At 46.7% G+C, this 21145-nt stretch overlaps 6 protein-coding genes across 6 annotated transcripts; all 6 read left to right on the top strand.

Moving 5' to 3' along the window:
- Positions 1-3938: 3938 nt before the first annotated feature.
- Positions 3939-4791, top strand: Z517_09241 (uncharacterized protein; the record flags this gene model as incomplete). The annotated part of the gene is made up of 3 exons (XM_013425151.1): positions 3939-3972; positions 4036-4334; positions 4381-4791. The coding sequence occupies 3 exons, from the start codon at positions 3939-3941 to the stop codon at positions 4789-4791; spliced, it is 744 nt and encodes a 247-aa protein (XP_013280605.1).
- A 764-nt stretch (positions 4792-5555) lies between these two features.
- On the top strand, positions 5556-5969 carry Z517_09240 (uncharacterized protein; the record flags this gene model as incomplete). The annotated part of the gene is made up of 1 exon (XM_013425150.1): positions 5556-5969. The coding sequence occupies one exon, from the start codon at positions 5556-5558 to the stop codon at positions 5967-5969; it is 414 nt and encodes a 137-aa protein (XP_013280604.1).
- A 3122-nt stretch (positions 5970-9091) lies between these two features.
- Positions 9092-9619, top strand: Z517_09239 (uncharacterized protein; the record flags this gene model as incomplete). Its single annotated transcript, XM_013425149.1, has 1 exon — positions 9092-9619. The coding sequence occupies one exon, from the start codon at positions 9092-9094 to the stop codon at positions 9617-9619; it is 528 nt and encodes a 175-aa protein (XP_013280603.1).
- A 693-nt stretch (positions 9620-10312) lies between these two features.
- On the top strand, positions 10313-10600 carry Z517_09238 (uncharacterized protein; the record flags this gene model as incomplete). The annotated part of the gene is made up of 1 exon (XM_013425148.1): positions 10313-10600. The coding sequence occupies one exon, from the start codon at positions 10313-10315 to the stop codon at positions 10598-10600; it is 288 nt and encodes a 95-aa protein (XP_013280602.1).
- A 648-nt stretch (positions 10601-11248) lies between these two features.
- Z517_09237 (uncharacterized protein) lies at positions 11249-11605 on the top strand (the record flags this gene model as incomplete). Its single annotated transcript, XM_013425147.1, has 1 exon — positions 11249-11605. The coding sequence occupies one exon, from the start codon at positions 11249-11251 to the stop codon at positions 11603-11605; it is 357 nt and encodes a 118-aa protein (XP_013280601.1).
- Positions 11606-20476: 8871 nt separating this feature from the next.
- Positions 20477-21145, top strand: Z517_09236 (uncharacterized protein; the record flags this gene model as incomplete). The annotated part of the gene is made up of 1 exon (XM_013425146.1): positions 20477-21145. One exon carries the CDS (start codon positions 20477-20479, stop codon positions 21143-21145), a length of 669 nt encoding a protein of 222 aa, XP_013280600.1.

Genomic DNA, 21145 nt, shown 5'->3' with positions numbered 1-21145 from the left:
TATGGCGTTGTGACCCATCTGAGGAAGTTCGATGGGCTCGATGCTCGCCGGGATAACTTTTCGTGCAGTTTCATCGTCATGATGTCAGCGGAGTCTCAGGTGTCAAATTGTTGCAGTATGGTGCTGAGAGATCTGGACCGGGGCTCAAGACCATTCTCTTTCCCTTGATACCTTCGGTCTGTAGGCAGTAGCTGAGAGTCGGCCTTCATCGACAGGGCTATGAAAGGAACGCTTGACTTATAGAGTGGTTGAGATCAGGAGAATTTCATTTGGGCGCGAACAAAACGGTGAAGGATATGGTCAACTGTCACCCGATCTGAGGAAAAGAGGATATGCCCTCGTAAATTGGTTTCCGATTCCTGCTGCGACAAGGCGAGTTCAGATGTTCTGGTGAAAGAAAAGCTCTCTCACATTGCGAAGGGACGTAGACAAATCCTCCAAGCACTCTCCGAGATCGGTGAAGCACCGTCTTAACTTGACACTGCCTGACAAAATGGGAGCAAATCCTTTGAAAATGAAGCTTACGGCTTGGAAATTTTCGTCTCTAGGTATAATTGAAGCTCTCTATACTATACGGTAATGTAACGCCCCTTCTGCCCGCCTCCTCTCAAATCCCTACCACAATGGTGTTGCAAAGCACTCACATGAACTTGAGCGCTTTGCTGTAACGCTCTCCTTCACGTATACACCAAATGACGCGGCAGCCCAATATGCCGATGGTGGACAAAATGTAATGCCTATATTATATCCCTCGTTCCCCTTGAAGAAGCTTCGTATGTCTCTCTGAAGTTTACGACTATTTGCCTCCCCAAATTTTCTCGCCAAAGCTGGTAGGTGACCGTGATGGGGATGATCTCCGCCACGGGCCTGTCTGTCCTCGTCGCGTCTCGCCGCTAGTCGAACGGCGGCCACAGTTCCTGGTATTTCTTCCCCGCTGTTGACCTGTACAGCTATCTGGTCGGTTGTTTGCGCGCAGAGTGCCAGAGTATATGTGTAGAGTCGTGTTGGCTGATCCCAGAGCAACCACATTCCTGCATTCGAGATGGCGGCGCCAGCGTAAGATTGGGACTGTCTATTGGAATTTTGGAGCGAGCTCGAAGCTTCTATCCTGTCTTTCCTGCGATGAAAACCCTGTAGAAAGGATGGGTCTTTTGGTGTGAGAGGTAGGGAACTCTTTGGCCTCATCCTCCGTCAATGCCGCAGGTAGTTTTGCGGGAGAGAATGGCAGATGTGGTAGGTGTGGCAACAATCGCTAGAGTGGTGGCGAGTGTTCAGAGGTGCCGGGCACTAGTTTGAATGTAGTGCCGCCTTCTGAATTTGGTTCCGTCCCGTCGAAAGTATCCTCGTCGGGCTGGGAGGGCTTTGGGAGGTAGCGCATGACCGAAATTGAGGTTTGAGATTTTGGTGTAGTGAGATTTAGTGGATTCTGTGGATTGGGGACTTTGTAATGGAAGACAGACAAGGTATAGATGACACGACGGTAGCGACGTCCGCAATTTTACTCGACGGAAACAACTTTAGAGCTCTTATATACCGACGTGGAAGATAATTATTCGGCCAACCTTCCTGATCCCCGAGGATTATGGTAACATACGGCTGGGACAAGGTCGTCCAACCCTCCCGAATTACACACCGTTACTGCAGATCGGACAAGATCCGGGGGAAGTCTGCCCATGCTCCCCCCGTTTCGACCTGGGGGAAGGTGATGACGCTGTTGGCAATTATTTGATTTGAAACTTGCTCGCTAGAAATCAAAGATCCAGGGGTTGCCTCGGTATAGCTGGGTCAAAATTTGATATACCGAACTGGGGGTGGGAACGAGCACGCTGGTCGGTGTTATCTTGACTGATGACGCAAAGTTTGTGTCAGCAGCAAGAGACTCTTTAGTCATTGTCTTGGTCCTCGCCCACGGTTCGCGCCAACAGGTCCTCGAGCCCGTCGACGTTGCTGCTCCGGTTGGTCCGGCAGGTCCTGCGCGGCCAGAGCGGTAGTGTCATTATGCCGGAGAAGTTCTGGGTCGGTACGGACGCTGTTGAGGGCCCTGCCGGACTGTGTAATGCTGGACTTTCAAGCGAGCAATGTTTCCTAGTCGTGGAACTTGTACCTATCCGTCTATCTGTCGCAAGGCGGCCTACTCTCGGGCCCTTGTCCCGACTCCGAAGCAATCACCACATGTCTCCTTGTCCGAGTACCATACTCCATGAAATTGGCTGTAGTTCTTTGCTGCTGCGCGACATGCTGACTCCTGCGCTTGTCTCGCTTCGACACATTGGCTTGTGTAGGAGGAGTGGGTGACCGCCGGTGGGAGTATGCGGCTCCGTCTAGACCAGCCAAGAGAGATGCCGGGGAGACAGAGATCTTGACTTCTGTAAGGAGGGAGTTGAACCCCTGCATAGAGTAGCCGCAAGGGGGCGAGAGGCAGGCAGGCAGGCCAGTGCGACATCGTCCGGCTGTGTTCATGGTGATGATGGTCGTTGTCCATATGGATGGGCAAAGCACATCTTCTGTCCACGGGCGCACATTGGCGGTCAAGTCACTTGCCCCTCGTGCTTGAACAGGTTTACAACCACCGCGGCTTGGGTGGCCCATACCTCTTCTGAAAGCAAGCGCTGCGACATCCGCAACAGTGCCAACTTCAAGCCCTGCCAGCCAACGTTGAAAGTCGAGAACTTGCAGCCTACCTGGAGAAGGAGTGGGGGGTGCGTAGCGATGATCTCGTCTGGAAACCCGTTGTCAGTCAAATTTGGTACCCTTCCTCCCCCGGCATGTTCGCACATGTGGAGACTGATGAGAAAATCGGCGAAGATGCAGCAGCATATGTCAGCCGAGACCGGGAAGATCACAAAGTAGTGGCCGCATTTTGGACGAGAACCAGTGCTGCAGCGAGTGACGGAGTTTCCACACACCGAGCTGTCCTCGCTGGGTATCTTAGCTGCGCTCCAAGACCGCCGCAACATCTCGGAGCAATTATGTCGTTGTGCCATTACGAAACCGCCCGATGGGCCGCCTCGTGCTTTTCATCGTTCTTGTTGATATCAATTACCCAGGCACTATCACTTTGGTCCATCATCTTCTATCTCGTTATCGTCGTGTTTGTCGTTGTGTGTCTGGGAGGGGGAATACATTCACGCGAAAAGCCAAGGGATCTTCGGCGCGTCATAATAGAGGCCATTCCAAAGCTGCTCTACACGGGGGGTTCAGTCATGGGGCTGCTGCACAAGAGATTCAATCTCCCACTGACCTAAAGCGGAGCGTTTTCCCGTTTGGAGACTCTGGGTAAATAGAGATAAGGAAAGTAGGGTTTCCTGGCGGGGAATCTCAAATGTTCGATGAACATTGCTTGACTCCGATCTAGATTCATCTAGCGCCTGAGGGCAGCAGTCCCCGACCGCCCCGACACTGCACCTCGCGAGTACCATTGGGGCCTCTTGGTGAGACTGCCGGGTGCTGCTACATGGCGTAGGAGCGCCGCTCGACAACTTTCGCTCGCCGAGGTGTGAGTGCTACCTCGCTGTTGCACTATGAGTGACTGTGGAGTCACGCAGGCTTGGAAGCGAGTTCGAGCCAGCGTGGGACAGAATTCCCGTTCCCAGCCTGACAACTTTTCAATGGCTCCGCTTTGTCGCGATGTATTTTTGGCAAGGCCCTAGCGGAAAGAGCGCGGAAGCCTGGTACTGCACGCATGCTTGAGAACATCGGCGACGTACGGTGTAAGTGGAATGACTTGATTGATTAGGTAAGCGAGTCTATCTAGCGCGCCTTGGGATTAGTTGCGGAAATTATCCGGCCAACCTTCCCAATTAGGCCAACATACGGCTGGGACAAGTCGTCTACTGCTGATTCCCCTGCGGCTGCCTTGACTTTCTTTCCTCATTTCACTTTCACAATCAACTCAACGCAAAGATCTTGGTTCGTCATTGGATACGCATGAGACGATAATGGCCCAATCGACTTCATCGGTGCAACTGGAATGTATGGATTTCCTACATCTTTTTCCTCCGCTTTACCCATGTCTGACAAGCACATCTCGAACAGTGACACACTTGGAGGACCTCAAGCCAAAATATGTTCTTGGACGTGTAAGGCCCATAGACTTGCATATCGCCTCAATGAAGAAAAACCTGGAATTCCACAATCAAATGGAGATTTACGACGGGTATCCTCCCGGGATCTTGGATGGCTGGAACGAAATGTCCAGAGATGAGTTTTTCAGATACTACAGCCGGAAAAAGAACGGTGGAAGCGACATGACAGACACAGGACATTGGATCGCTGTCTACATCGGGCAGGGCCGCCCACCATCACAAGACTTTGTGCTTCTGCGCAGTCTCCAGGTCGAGTCTCCCATGATTCATTTGAGCAGCGCTGACTTGATACAAGGCCGAACATCTAACCCCTCTCCTTCGTCTATTGTCGCGGCTGTACGACATCCAGGACCGATTCATCAAGCATCGCGACTTATCGTCTTGCCACCGAGATCTATGTTGGCTGTATGGCGAGGTGCAGAAAGAGTACTTCATAGCCCTGCCAACTATCGCTTCTAACCTGTCCGACCTGTCAAACGGGCTTGAATGTCTGACCATGGTGAGTGGCTTCCATGTTCATGTGATGAACATGGTAGCGCTGTCCCATGCAGGGTCACCACTGCTCCCAGACACGATAATTGGACCCCAGAAGGCTCTGATCGACGCAGAGAAGACACTCCTCAAGCTCCTGAAGCGACATGTGCGCCTCAAAGTATCTCAACCGGTCAACTATCCGCCGAGAAAGCAAAACTGGCCACCACTCTGATATGAGCCACAACAGGGACTGCAGTCCAGGTCTTCACATCATCAAGAGAAGGAGAGCATACCTTTGCTGTTTCTCAAGAAACCAAGCCCAGGCCATGATTCTCACAGTGCGCGGAGAGAAGGAGATTCGTCCAAAGTTAGTCTGGCATTTTCTATAGGATTGATGCAATTACAGTCATCGTGATGGACATGGCTCCCTAGTGTTGTTTCGACGGCTTCCAAGTCACGTTGCGCACTGCCAAGGTGTGACAAAGGTGTGATATGCCATGGCCTCTAACCAGGGTAAGCTAGCCAAGGAGTGGGCGCACCCGAATTGGGCGGTTAAGTAGCGGTGTGCCCTCGCTCACTCCTCGCAGCCTCTTCAAGGCTTCGAATCTCTGTACATAGAGGACATAGCTACATAGCCTTGGTTTATTCGTTCAATCCATCTATCTATCAGACTCCGCGGGATTTCTCTTGCAGACGCGCCCTTTGAGTGTTCGCAGCAATTGGCCCATAACGACAGGCCCCCCTGACACCCGCCCCCCTCCCCCGCCCTCGACACCCTCACCGCAGCTTGTATACTTCAGCGGTTTTATTTTTTCTGCATCAAGATCACAACAAAGTATGAAGTGGCAAACATGTTTCAGCATTTGGGGAGTGTTGCCTACTTGGCTCCGCTGTTGCTTCAATCCGCCACCCGAGGATCGACCTGACGGAGGTGACCGTGCCAGGCCGGTTATCATCCATCCACACATGCGGCACGCGTCTCACCCATACACGACAATGAATCAAGGATCGAGTCAGCGAGAGACCTCTGGACGAGACAAAGCCAACTGGGTACAAAAGACGGAACGATTCAAAGATCACCAGAAAGGCTGTGAGCAATGCCAGAGAGCAGAATGCACAAAGCTCAAGCAATATTTGTATTCCATCTTGGACAGCCGGATCGGCGCGAAAAGTCGAATTTATCTCGACAACAACTTCCATCCCGATCGAAATGGCTCTTACGCCGCAGAGGTAACGCTGACGAGGTTCAGCGCGAATCCGAAGACGGCGAATTTGGTCTTTGAGGAGCACCCGAAGAAAGATCCGACGGTTCCGTACACACTGGAATTCGAGTGGAAAGAGTTGAAGAACATGGACCCGTTACGGAAGATCGTTGTCCCAGGCTGCGAGATAAGCACCGAGATCCTCTAGGAAGAAAAAGGTCGTTATCATGAGACACGCATATTGTCCACCATCATTTCAACTGCGACACAGCTTTTTCATGAGAAATCAGTCTTTCAAGCCCAGTCTGGATCTACAGAACATTTGATGAGCATCGTTACATGCAGCCGCGTACGAGCGGCAAATGTCACCAGAGCTATTTCGCCGCAGGGTGACTGTGTATTTTCGTCGATGGGGTAGCGTGAGTCGTGAGGCAAAGGACTCAGCCGCCGGCGGCCTCTTTACGAGTTTGATTTTGGCGACGATGTTATCAGGACCTACGCCAGGGAGTAGGTGCCGACAGCTTGGATTTCGGTATATTGTATTGCCTATCTGTATTTTCGATATATAACGTTTCTTATATATATAACGACTCAACGCTTTGAGAAGGAGGAAGAACTAATTCCCACCTGAGTTGGGTGAGAGGGCTCTTGCAGCTGCCCCTCTATACTGTCACGTGGAGTAAGCACAAGGTGGGGTAGTCAGCAGACTTACGTTTGACCCAAAGTCTTGTGCCCTCAGCCTTGTGCAATGACAGCCTTGTGCGTTGGCAGCCTTGTGCATTGACAGCCTTGTGTGCAATGCCTATTTGTGCTTTGCACACTTACCCAGTCTTGCCTACACTTCCCTCCTGAATTGGGTAGGGGTATGTATAGCTCCTTGGCAATTGTCCGTGACGGACTCCTTGATGAGGTTTGGGAGGACACGTCGTTAGGGGACTCGTGTCATGGGCGAATGTCCAGTTCTAGATGGTAGATAGCTTAGTGAGTGTTTGGAAAGAGTTCTGTAACTAGCTGGCTAACCTAGTGATAGGGAGGACAAATATAAGGAGGGAGAGAAAGCAGGAAGAACACTCCCTCTCTCTCTCCTTGTATCGTATGCTCTACTGTAAGGGGTGCCCATTGTCTTACCCTTCTCCCTTGCCTCCCTCTTTCGCACACGCCATCCATCCCTTATGTACATGTTCTTGCACCGTGCGCGTCTCGTCCAATCAGGAGGCCGTATTTTGTCTGCACATTGTACAGGCGAATTCAACCAATCAGGAGGTGGCGTTTCGTCTTGGCGCTGGTTCACCAGAACCGAGCCTTCTCCTGGATTCAACCCATCACACCCGGTTCTCCAAGGCTTTGGTGCAAGGTCTACTAGGCCGCTTGCATACAGCTTTTCATTCGCATATGTGGTTTCAGATGCTCAAGTGATCCGTGGCAACGGGAAGGACCGCGGTTCAATCTGCCAAATGTGTGCTGCTCCGTTCGGAAATCCGATGTATCCGATATTCCCGACCAGGTGCGCATGGAGAAACTTGGATCCGAGAACATCACATGGCCGATCTGTTGCCTTCCCCTGCCTGCACTGTTTCAAACAAGTTTTGTCAATCTCCCATTTTGAGTCAGCAAACATTCCATCCGCCTCACCACTGTGAACCCTGCAAGCGGTTTCGCGGACAGCATTTGACCTTTATGGTAATTCAGTCATGTACAGAACGATCTAGATTTTCTGACATTTGAGCAGGAGTTCAAACCTCAACCACTCGATCCATCAATTGATCTAGAGAGCCTCGGAACGAACATCGTTAAACAAGTCATCGGCAAGGGGCCAGACTGTGTATTGGAAAGGTTCCAGCGTGACTGTTTTTGAGAAACACAGGGAGGGAGAAGAATATCATGTGGCTGGCCGGACGAGGCAAGGAGCAGTTCGAGTGGGCCTGGGGTTGTACATTACTGGCGGAAAAGTCAAGGTCGAGGGAGACTAGATGCATTTTGGACAAGGGATAAATGATCTCATGACCTCTTTTCGAAGTACATGAAAGGGCGCATGTCACGAGGCGCCAAGCACATGACACACGTGACAACCCCTTATCATTTGACCACCGCATGCTCACCGCCTGAGGTCAACTCCCCTTTCCTTCCCTCGCACTTTGAGTCATTGTCAATATATATTATCAAGGAATACCTATACCTACCTGTTACCCTATCGCTACCCTCTGCCTATCTATATGGGCCGTTTCTGACAGCGGACATGCGTCAGAGCCCAACTACTCGAACAACCAGCTCCCCCATCTTATCACGACAGCATGTGCAAGTACGGCAAAGCATTCATGGTGAAGCATGAATGTCTGAGGCGACCGCCATTGAAACCACATCGGCTTGAGATACGCATCGTCCGCAGATGCGCACTTCGCCCCGGAAAAGGACAGCGCTGCGAGGATGCATCGCACGAGCCGAGTTACGATCCGGAACCTTGCAGAAAAGGTGGAAGGTGTGAATACTGCCGAGATTCTGGATTGACACAGGAAATTGTGAGAGTCACATACGTATGTTGAGCGTTCCCCGTTCATGGTTGTTGTCACTGAAGTGTGGGACGTGTAGGTGGAATACCAAGCTCCAGTGTCATAGTGGACTGGATGCGGAACCTGGAAAGGATGATCTTGTAACAGCGTTCCTTGTACGGGAACGATGCCGGCAGCGTGGTTTTGGATACCTCAGGTATCGAAAGGGATTATGACAATACTAGTATTAGGGCGTATTATAAGTATCGAAGGTATCATGATACTTTGGTACAAGCGTTCAGGGGGCCAAAACTAACGGAAGGCCGGGTAAAGGTGGGGCGGAAATTAGGGAGCGCCTCTACGCTAGACTATATGTAGATAGACCAGGCTCAATCTAACTACGCTAGTCTAGATACAGCACTAGTATCTATATGCCAAGAGTATCATCATTTTACCAATACTAGCCAATTCATAGTAGTATTGTATCAGGCTTATCGATACGGTATCGAAACCACGCTGCATGCCGGTATGCCATTGTATTCAGATAGTGGAAGTTTGGCCATGAATCCATTTTTTCTTCGCGCCCTTGATCCCTTTTTTTTTTTTTTTTTTTTTATTTTTGATAAATGACTGTGGCGCGGATGCACTGTGATTGTGCGTCATCTGGCGCAGCGAGTCTTTTATGATTATCACGGCCCCGACTCGTAGCTGTCACGTCGCCTACGATTGGGGCGCGTCCGCGCTTTAACACGCTTTGATGATCTCTTAGTCTTAGCCTCTTTGATACCACGATATCAACTCAATCAACTCAATCAAATACCCAACAGACCCTGGCCGGTGACACATGACGCTTCCGTGCTCCAGTCCAGATCCCCGGGCTGGACTTTCGATTCTGTTCCGACCGACAAGAGGACTCCCTCGATCACCAGAATACCTCGGCGCGGGCAAATCAAGTATTGTCTACGGATTCGTCAAGAACAAAGTCATCAAACAACACACAGCCACCGACGACGACGAGGATCCCATGCATGGAAACAGGATTGTTCATGCCGATATTGGATGTCAGACTGGAACCACGGTAATGGATTTCGAAGGTTGCAGCATTGATGGCGAAGTCACAAATTCTTGTTATGAATGGTTCATTTACCGACCATCGACACCGAGGGTTACCGAACAGACTGATATCTTTGCCTATGGGTGTTTGGTGTACGAAGTTTTGACCGGCAATCCATCATACCAAGAATACAAAGACTCCGTACACGGGGACCACGATGTCGAGCAACCCTACCTGGCCGATCGCTTTCCTGAAGTGTCAAATTTTCTGAGTTTCTCAACCAAAATTGGAATCATGTTTCGATGGGGCAGGGGTTGAATGCTGGTACATAAGGAACCATGTCCACACCCAAAACTCACAGTTTTGATCTCAACCTTGAGTGGAGTTGTGAAAAAAGCGACTCAAACCACGCGGTCGAGGAACATTTGGTCGGTGCATGCCGAGTGTTCCATGAAACTGGCCGAACTGAGCGGGCTGGCCACTCAGCCTCGCTGTCTGTTCCACAATCTCACGCTTCGGCCTATCAACTTCAACACCCGTCGCCACAGTGGGCAGGTATCTTGTCTTGTGCCGACATACATTCATCGACACGTTGCACCTATGCCTCAGGCATATATCACAGAAATCATGCCCACATCTACTGTACTCACTACGTTTTTGGTCTCATCTATCTCATCGTATCGCTGAGGCTCGGCTTTCTTCAGTCCCGGATTGAGTGCCCTAGTCCTCGACCTATGGCCGCACAGACCTCCATTTCGGCCCACTTCGGAGCCCGTTCGACCTTCTGTGACTAATGCAGCAACTGATGAGCGCCACGGAGCAGCAAAACTCCTACTCGAATTTCGAATATTGTGGCACGAGTGAGCATGAGGAATCCCCTTCTCAAAGACCGCCCAGTTCCTGTCAAAACGGGAGTGTCCGCCATTTGCTGTTTTCAATGGGTGGCATTTCCGGGCGAGCGGATGACCGATAACCAATTCTTTTGGGGTACGCTGTGGCATGAGTTCGATCATGCTTCGGAAGGCTGGAGATCGAGGAAAATGGGGAAGAGCCAGGACGCCAACTTTGGAGGAGCCTAATGGTAATGACATTCGCTTGGATGAACCTGACTGGGTTAAAAAGAAACGCAAGGTGCCATATTGTCATGCCATCATCTTCAAATGTCCCGGGCCGGACGCAAATGTGATGGACAATGGGCACTACAAGCCGAGCGTGACCATGATAGACGAGTTCAGTGCCGATTGCGCGAAGATGATTGGCCAGCCTGGGTATGCCCTTGAGAAGTATTCGCAAGCATGAGTGAACATTACGTCTTTGTTCACCGAGATCCACGGACTTTGTGAGCTAAACGAGCCACCGATGAACAAAGTACCATCGCTGGAGAGTCGCTTGCCGATGTGGTTCCAGACCTCTGGACAGTCCATCCGCTTTGAATCCAAAATCGAAGCCGATGAATTCACTGACAATCCAATCTTGCTCCTGACATATCTGGCGTGCCTGTGCTTGTTGTACCGGATCGAGCGGGCCGGAGCTCTGGTGATAGCATCGTCGGGATTTTACAGACGCTTAAAGGAGAATAATGCTTTACGCTGTCGACCAACTTATGCCGTTTACTATTCGATTTATGCGAAAAAGAATCTCAGACTTGATTGACGATCCCTCACGCCACCGCGGGGACTTCTGCAGATCTCGAAGAGTTGGATCTAATACTGGACATTCTCCCACCAGCATGGTGCGCCACGACGTTGCCTCATGTACGTGATCTCGTTGACGTATCGGATGCCCTGGATGCATCCGTTCGCGTGTGACAGTGTCATCTGAGCTCGCAGCACCCTCTCAATCAAGATTATTACTAAGATTGAGTCAGTCTCGTCTTTGAGACACTGTCTCCGAACCCCCCACTACCTCTGACGAGGCTGTAGCCGCACCACCCAGCCGGCATCAAACATGTCAGTGGCTACAGCTCCGCTAGGACCGCGTACCATGGCCCAAAATGCAACAGCTGACTCTTCGGGGTCAACCTGGAACGATCCTTTCCACAGTGTGGACATGAGGTTGTACCCGAGATTAGCATTGTTCGAAGCCCTAGCTGGATTTAAAGATGCCCATGGGCCATGGGAATCATCCGGCGACGGTATTTGCGAAGCTCGCAGAGATTTTATGGACTCCTTCGCCTACCCCTACGACACCCGAAAAGGTGGAGCAACCGTGACTGCCACCGGATTACAAAAACTTCTTCACGGTAATATCCTCTCGCTGGCGGCGAACGAGGGCATTAGTAAAAGACATCCCAAGTTTACGTAGAGAAAATTCTGCGGAAACTGAAAGATCTGGGATTCCGACCTCGAAAGCCTGAACCATATGTATAGATATATTCTACCAGCCACCTATAAAAATAGACTGTGATGAGTAAACCCTTTAGGTACTCCTTAAGACGCTAGCGAAGCGATTAACTACTATACGCGTTTTTAATTAGTCTCCTCCATCTAGTTTCTATATAATATCTATACCCCTCCTACCCTATAATTACAGTAGAAAACGGGCCTAATTAGGGATTTATATATCGTAGTAGAATCCTACGAAAACTATATATTAAAATACTATATATTCCTATCCTTACTACTTATCCTTACTACCTATCCGTACTACCTATCTAATTAGGAAATTAAAGCTAATTTTAAAAAAACCTCTATAATCGACTACTTTACGCTAGCGCTAGCTAGCGCCTTATTACCTACGCCTTATTATTAGCCGTTACCTACGCTATTTCGACTATTTCGCGCGCCGTTTCACGTACCTTTTCGCGTACCTTTTCGTGTACCTCTTCGCGCGCCTTTTCCTATAGCTTTTTTTTTTACTCTAGTATTACTAGTAAACTACTTTAAATAACTAGTTCCTAATTAGTTTAAGTACGTAGATACTACGTTAATCGACGCTAACGATCGGTATTCCGTACCTTTATAGTCTCTAACGGACGAACCTAGAAGTATTCGTAATTAAAGAACTTCTTAAATAGGATACTACTAAGCGTTTTAATACGTAAAATAGCGACGTAATTAAGTCCTACCGCGAAGTCTCGTTCTTTTAAGTCTAGAATAGCTCTTTCTATAGTTATTTATTAAGCTTTATAGACTATAATTACGTAAGCTACTATAATAGAAAACTACTTATAGTATATATAGATACTACTATAGCTCTACTATTTATAATAACTCTATTAGTCCTTAATATTAAACTTTAGAATAAAGATAGTCTATTTAAAGGCCTTAAGATAAGTATAAAAGTAGTAGATAACGATTAGGAGATTATCGCGAATATTACGACGAATAATTTAGATTCGCTTATCTAGAGTTACTATCTTCTATTAATCGAACTTAGATAGATACTTTATAAGATTATATTAATAGTAATTAGCCGCGGAGAGCGTAATAAAGAGATAAGGCGATCCTAGGTTTTCTATAAAGATCTTAAGTTAACGACGTTAGCTAGCCTAAAAAGGTCTTATTCTACGAAGGCTATTAACGTAGTAAGTAATTAAATTTAGTAGAGTTTAAGCTTTAACGGTATTATTATTAAAGGTAGCTCGTAGATCGTTAATAGTTATCTCTTTACGATTAGTCTTCTTAATAAAGAAGCTTAATCTAGTATTTAACTTACTTCTATATAATAATATTAAAGACGACGTACTTAAAGTAAGGATATTTTATAAAACGCCTATCTTAATACTTAAGGAGATACTTAACGTAGTTAATATATATTATAGATCGTAGGCGAGGAGTAATAAACTTTATAATACTATAAGGAAATAGAGTAGGAAACGCCTAGGATAGTATTAACTAGATTATATTAAACTTAGATAGTAGCGTAGTATATATCGGCGATAAGGTTAAGTAGCGTCGTTATATAACCTAACGACGGAGATCTTCGATCTCTTCCTTATAGGTAAGAAGATTAGGGATAACTAAGGTCTAGATACCTTCGTCTTCATCTATAATATCCTATTTATCGCTATCTACTATTTTAACGCTATTAGATACTTCTTCTATAATTAGTTAGTCGATAATAGAATCGTTAATTAGAAGCTATTAAAGAGTAGCCTTATTAATCTTAATATTAGAATAGTTAGGATAATTAAGGCGTAGGAATTAGAGCTATTATAGATAGTCCTCTAATAAATACAGAAGTCTCGTCTAAACTAGCGATTAAGTAATAGATTAGCTTTAGTATTAGGAGGACGTAGTAAGACTAACTTAAGGTCTTACGGTAGAAGAGGTAGCTTACTATAGATAAGTCTAGTATTATAAAGGAAGTTATAAATGTAACCTTTATAACGGTACTAGGCGCCTCTAACCTAGCGAACTTTAATAGTAATGTAGACGTAAGTAATAAGTATTTCCTTAATTTAAGTAAGTTTAGGTAGACTAGGATAGCCTAGCCTAGGATCTATATAGTTCTTAATACTATATAGTATAGAATATCGCTATCTAGGCCTCTTACCTAATTAGGCTTAGCTTATGACCTGATTACGTAGCTAGGTAGCTTAGCTAGGTAAGATAACTAGGTAGCGTAGCTACTCACATCATCGCTTACTAATAGCGATTCGATAGGTTTCTTTTACCTTCTAACTATCGCCACTCATTACCTATATAAAGATACTCCTCTCCCCTCTCTTAGATAGTCAAGTTTCACTAAGTCTTCTACAGTCGAATAGTCAATACCTATCGGTTTAATCCTATAATGAGCCTATCTATTACCTATCTAGGTAATCCTCTAAGTCCTCCGAACATATAGGAAAGGCTAGCTATTACGGAGGTATTTATCGATACGGTAGTAACGGGCGTAGACGTTATCTAGTATTAACTTAAGGTTAAACTATCTCTTATTATACTAAGTATAATAAGTTAATTAATACTAAGTAAGGGTATTATAGAAGTCCTTTAAGTAGCCTTAATCGGTATTATAAAGAGTAGGATTAACTTACTAATTAGTATCTTCTAGATTAAGCGGAGGGTTAGGACGTTAAAGATTAACTAGTTAAGAAGAGGTATAGCGTTAAGCTTAACTAAGAGTAGAACTCCGCCGGAATTAAGAAGATATAATAGAACTATTATAACTTTAAATACTATTAACTAAAGAAGTCTAAGCTCTAACTATTAAAGACGTTATAGGATTATTAATTAAAGCTTAACGTTATTATCTTAACTACTTAAGAGTAGATATTAGAGAAGGCGCTTTACTCTAACGTCGCTAAGCCTAATATTCTCTCTAAATAACGGTCTATTTACGACGTATAGCCGCTATAGTAAGGCTATCCTAGCTATACTATCTACGACGAAGAGGTATAGAAGGTATAATTACGCGTACTATAGAGACTATACTAAGACGTATAAAACTTAGAGTTCTCTATACTAGAACTACTAGAGATATAGCGGCTCGCTTACTCCTCGTAGAATAACTATAGTAAGTAAGGTAAGTTATAATAATTCTATTACTCTAGATAGTATAGAATTAATTAATTAGCTTAGTCTAAAGATAATTAATATATATTTTTATCTCTCTTAAGGGTCTAGAAGGCCCTAGTAGTAGTTCTAGAGGTAGTCCTAATAGTAGTCCTAGTAGTAGAGATCCTAGAGGAAGGCTACTTAAGACTAAGAATATAGCTATCGCTACCTAGGAATGTATAAATAAGAGCTAATAGTTATATATTATTAGTAGTTATAGAACCCTATACTTAACTAACCGCGATAAATAACTACTTAAGTCCGGAGGACGTACTAAGGAACCTACTAAGTCTTACGACGCCGGCTTTAACCGTAAGTCTAATTAAGATCTATAACGCTATAGTTCTACCTTTTTTTATCTAACGTTAGTAGCCTTTAAGAGTAGAGATAAGGGAGGATAATTAGAGGAATAAAAGAAGGTTTTCGACTAGTTAGGAGGTAATTTTAAGGTAATTTTAAGGGTCCTATAATTTATTAGTTTAATAGGTCTATAACTTAATTTTATAAAGGAATTATTAATAGAGTTATTTATAGATAGATTCTAGTTAGAGAACGATAAAATAAGGCTATCGATGATTAATTTAATGTTATTATTAAAGGAAGTTAAGTTAGTTAAAGAGTAGCGGTGACGAGACGGTAAATAGAAAGTAAAATAGTTAAAATTAGGATCGGATTAACTAAGATCCGAAAGTTACGTTATCTATCTTTTCGTTAGCTAATCGATAAGCGTCGATAAGAGTAACTAATTAGAAGCGTAGCTATTTAGTTAGTTTAGCCGGTAAAAACTAGCTTAGCTAAAGCTTTACTAGATAAGATTATCCCCGGTTATCGTGGACTCAACAGCGACGCTAATGAAGCTGGAGCGACCATTTTAACAGAGATGTACACGAAGATGTGTGGAAGACGGGATCAAGATATCTTTGAATATCTTCTCAATTCACAGGACGGAGAGGCACGAGTCAGACGCTACTATATGCCGACCGGGGGCTCAAGTAATGCACCGAGTCAGATAATGCTGCCACGGCAGATCATCGCTCTTCGTTACACTAACCCACTGTTCTACTCCGAGCTTTTGATCTCACCAGTTTGGGATGCCTGGGGTTATGGGGTTATTCTCGTGAGAATCAGCCCGAGGTAACACTGCAGAAGAACCTGTGATGGTGAAATTGATGTGCTTCCTCGAACGAAGATGTTGCCTCGATCGACAGGTGGTCTTCCATGTTTCAGCTTCAGCACCCATTATGATAAACCTCCAAAGCGTCCATGGTATGTATCACGCTGTGCGCTTGAATTGATGAATTGTAGTACGAAAGAGTCTAACTAGTGGTTGTGGAGACAACGCGGTAGATAATGTTATGCACTCAGCCTCGTGTGGGGTAGGCAGCCTCGTGCGGGGTACCGTGACAGTATGGAAAACGCCACATCAGAATTCCTTCAAAAGGTTACAATCTACTCTTTGTCCCTTCTCCTTCCAAGCAATGATTTGACAGGTATAGTGATTGCGACAAGGACTACAAATGCTGTGGCTTACGGAAGCGACGTGTCGACAAGTTTTGACCTTTATGCATAATCACAAGCCTGAGAGCATCCTGGGCACCCAGGAATCTATACGGTCGTCTTTACTTCCCCATTTTTGCCAACACGGATGAGCTAGCCGGGCAGCATACCTTCGAACGTGCACCCTTTGACCGAAGGACGGCTCGATGCTGTCTCATTCTGTTTCTCCCACTGGCAATAAAAAGTATCAAATACTCGATGTGCTCTGATTTTCCAGGCCCTACGTCTAATGCAATGTTCTCATGCTTAAACGTGGGCGGATCCCATTCGTAGACGCAACTTCTACTAATCACGCAAGCGTAAAGTACCCTGCATGGCCCTTCAATGTCAGCGTGCGACGACAAACATTACCCCAGTTGGTCCCTAATGTCACAGACAATCGCCCAAGGAGCCATACACTCCCCACTCAATTCAGGAGGGAAGTGGAGGTAAGACTGAATAAGTGTACAAAGGATAAGTGTACAAAGGATAAGTGTACAAAGGATAAGTGTACAAAGGATAAACAGATATTACACATAAGGCTGAGGGCACAAGGCTGAAATCACAAGGCTGAAATCACAAGGCTGAAATCACAAGGCTGAAAGTATAAGGCTGTCGTGCGAACGCGAGTCTACTAAATACAGGACTTGGAGAAAGACTATCAACAGAAGAAAGAGCAGCTGTAACAGGACAACGGGCAAAGAATTGCACACCGAGAGAGGGACTGGAAGGAGTTGGAGATGGCAAAGGGCCGTCTCAGCAAGGACCTGCACGACAGGACATCCGAACGGGACCAGGAGAAAGAGCTACGGATAATGGTACAAGAGAAGATGCAAAATGACACGACAGGGCTTCAAAGAGAGCTTGCCAGCATCAGAGGTCAGGATGAGTTGGAGCCGCGATCCTTGAGATATTAGTAAGTCCCCCGTCACATCCCTGTTTCACCAAGCTTGAAGTGCACCTAATGAGAGATGTCCTGACTTATTGTGATAGCATGGAGGAGGACGGAAACGTATAGGAACGAGTCAACCAGATTGTTTGCGAGCGCTGGACAGATCTTTCAGACAAAGCCTTACAGGTACGTCGCAGCAAGTTTAAGCCTCTCGAGAGGAATCTTATGTTGACCAACGCCATCTATCATGTAGAGACCTATGGAAATATCCGAGAAAGTATGCCTGCATAACCTAATAGTCGAACAAATCCCCATGGCCGAGTTGGAATGTTCGGTGATGTTACGGTAAGCCACTGCCGAGCACATTATTATCAACTTCATCTGCGACACAGTATAGCACCCGTTTCTCTCCGTGTGTCTGTTATCTAACCACGTGAATGTGTCGACACGGTCCTTTCGAAAATGAACTCAGCCATGGCCGAAGTTAGCACAGACTTTCAGCACTGGTGAAAAGTGGCCTGGCCACCTTGCAGACGTTGCTTAATCTCGACGAGACGAGTAAGACGAATGGACAGGATCAGATCTGGAAGCTTTTGCAGCAACAAATCATGAGGCCATTGCAGTAGATTCTGGTCGATTCCCAAGGATTTTCCCGACTTGAAATAAACCCTTATCCTGGCGATTGAATTGGGCAAGGCTGCGGAGCGGGATCAAGCGACCTTCATCATTGACAGAACTCCAGATATGTACAAGCAAAATTCCGAAGGGTGGATCGATAGGTTCAGTGAGGGCTATGAGGCTGACTACGAATTGGATGATCCTCCTCCGTCGGCCGGGTTGCCCACCCACACAGAGCCGTTGTTGATAAGACCCAAGTTCTCGCGTCAGGCGGAGACAAACAGAGAAATTGAGTCGATTCTCTCAGGCCGAGCCGGTTTTACTATGGCAGAAGATCCGTAACGCGTCGAGGGAAGCCCACCGCGCGAGGAATGGGATCAATACATAATTGTCAAGCTATGTGATGCTCTCCAAATCTCGCATCCTCGCAGCATGCGATGATTCAGGTAGTGATCGAAGAAGGAAGGCTAGTAAATCATGAAATAGTAAGTGTTGCTAGGTGCAGCCCCGGTATAATCATTACCTACCGGACAAATTTATAACTCTTTAGCAGTACGACGGCACTAAATAATGGCCGCGGAGGCAGCCCTCTGTTAATGATAAAATAGATGCTCGGTAGCCTACTGGACCTCCTTCGCAGGAAGCCCTAGCTACGACTAGGAAAGGTGTTCATTTGCTTACGGGACGAATATAATAAGCTGCTATTAGCGTTAAATAGGAGTAGGAGTCTAAAGAAGGCCGGATAGTCAAAGAAGGTAGCTCGTCGAATTTCTAGGGAGTAGAGTGCCGATCTACGTAATATATACCTATACGATCTATCCTCCTTTAACCTAGACTAGGTTGTATATGTAGACGAAATAGACCGCGACAATACGGCGGGATTTCGTCGCACTTGTTGGTCTCCTTTAGGCGTGACCCCCGGTTTAGATCGCCCGTTTCTAACGAGTGTAACGATGTCATATCCTACCGTCGTACACTTACGACAGCATACTAACATCTTACGTCCACCAAGGCCCTACCGATGGCCCCATCTTCGAGATATACATCGAAGAACTCTTCCCTTAATGCGGCCGATAGCTAGAACCTAAGTCAGTCCAGGTCATGGATAATGCTTCGTCTTATCGTAGCCTAGGGATACAGTAAATGTGTGACGATGTAGGTGTTAAGCTACTTTACCTAGCCCCTTACTCACCGGACTTAAATCCCATTAAATAGTGGTTTACTCAGCTAAAAGCCTTGGTTAAAACTGAGTTTCTAAATTTTAAAGAGAGCCCCAACCCTAAACTTTAGTCACTTCCTACAATAGTGTGTAGATATCGCTAGGAGTGATCAGAAAAGTGCTAGAGGCCACTTTCGACATGATGGATGGAGAATTGAAGAGCCGGAAACAAAATAAAGTTAGATAGCAAAGCACTCGGACCATCAGGGATGAGTTCCAAATTAATTCGTCCCATCCCACAAAGAAGATATTCGTGACCTCGCATTCCTTGTTTTTTTTTCCCCTCTCCGCGCTCCCCATCGGATAACAGTGCCTGAAAGCAGCCATGACATCTTCCCGCCGTAAAAGAACAGCGGCATAATTGCCCCCGCATTTTGAGCTGCCGGCGCCACCAAGAGATGCTCTCCTCAGTCTGGGCTCGATATAAACCTTAAGCACCGAACTGCTGAAGAAAGTCTTTTTGCCGGCGAGATGAGGATGACGAAGGTGTATTCGCCTGAGACTCCGAACCTCACAGACCGTTCTATTACGAATATGAAAGGCTGGATGTAAAGCCTACCACCGTCACCAGAAGGGATCCAGCTCGGCCTGTTCGGCCTAAACCAGCATATCCTCAAACTTTGTCTGCCCGTATTGGAAGCAGTTTGATGCAGGATGCATGCTCAGGTTAGCAAATGGTACTACAGCTACAGTCTGCCATTTGTACGAACACGGGCCTCCTGATTTCCTCTTCCGGCTGATTTTCTTTTTCGGATGATTTCCTCTTTCGGTCAATTTTCAGCCGGTTTCCTCTTTCGGATGATTTTTACTTCCGGTCAATTTTCAGTTGATTTCCTCTTTAGGGCGGTTTTTTTTTCAGCTGGTTTCCCTTTTCGGCCAATTTTCTCTTCCGGATGATTTTCTCGTCCAGTCAATTTTCAGCCGATTTCCTCTTTCGGATGAATTTCACTTCCAGTCAGTTTTCAGCCGATTTCCTCTTTCGGACGGATTTCCTCTTTTGGATGATTTTCTCTTTTAGATGATGTTCGCTCTCGGCCGATTTCCTCTTCCAGCCGCATACTGACATGACCTCATAATCGCGTGGTAGCCAACTAAATGGCCGCATTAAACTCTGTTGGGAACTTCTGACTGGTTACTCTAGGCAGGAGGTGGTAACCCTATTGGGAAGGTTGGCCGAATAATTTCCATCACGGTACGTAACCTGCATCCCAATCTTATGATACGCCCACGTGACTGAAGTAGTAATGCCAAGGAGTTTTAGCTGGTCGGGCTAATCACTCACCGCGCCGTAGTAACATGGCTCAGGTAGAAATAGGCACCCATTTCATGTCGGCGCCCTTTTGCGTCCTGTCAGCCAGATCGTTCCCAACCGCAGTCGCAAAACTTGACAGTCAGTTCTACAACGCAAAATGGCGGGACATACGCCGACCAACGGCACTGCATTCTCGCCGCAATTCGAACCGGAACAAGACCCCGCAGATAACACCGTCGCCGTCATCGGACTCGACGCGACCGGACTGGCGCTGGCTGCGCATTTCATGGATCGAGGCTGCCAGGTCCTCGTCTACCAGGCCCCAGATAACGGTGCACTTTCATCGAACCGCGAATCCTGTTCGCTCTACCGCACTATCCAATCCAGAGGTTTTTGGGCATCAGGTGCAATCTGGCAGTTTGAAATGACGCCACGGATGGTGGCACACCCTCAAAATGTCTGCCACAAAGCCCGAACGATCTTTATCACAAAGCCTGGCCAGACAAAGGAAATCATCGATAGCTTTGGAGGACGATGCGACAGTAAGCACTGCTTTTTATTCGTGGAAGGCGGCCCCGACTGGAAAGATCTCGGAAACGAGCTGAAGAACTCTGCTAGCGTCTTCAACATTCCGTTCTCTCCTTACGCCTGCGATGCAACCTCAGGCAACGTCCATATTTACAAAATTCGAGACAGGATAAGGCTGGAGGAGCTAAAACAATCAAACGAGGGCAATGCTCAATCTTTGCTTGGCGTTGCATTATGGCCTTGGAGACATAGCCTAGGATGGAGTACACAAATGAAGGATGAGGGCAATGAAGGATGA

The sequence above is a fragment of the Fonsecaea pedrosoi genome (genome assembly GCF_000835455.1).
Source record: "Fonsecaea pedrosoi CBS 271.37 unplaced genomic scaffold supercont1.6, whole genome shotgun sequence".
Lineage (NCBI taxonomy): Eukaryota > Fungi > Ascomycota > Eurotiomycetes > Chaetothyriales > Herpotrichiellaceae > Fonsecaea > Fonsecaea pedrosoi.
The sequence above is the reverse complement of the archived record's forward strand: the minus strand, read 5'-3'. Positions and strand labels throughout refer to the sequence as shown.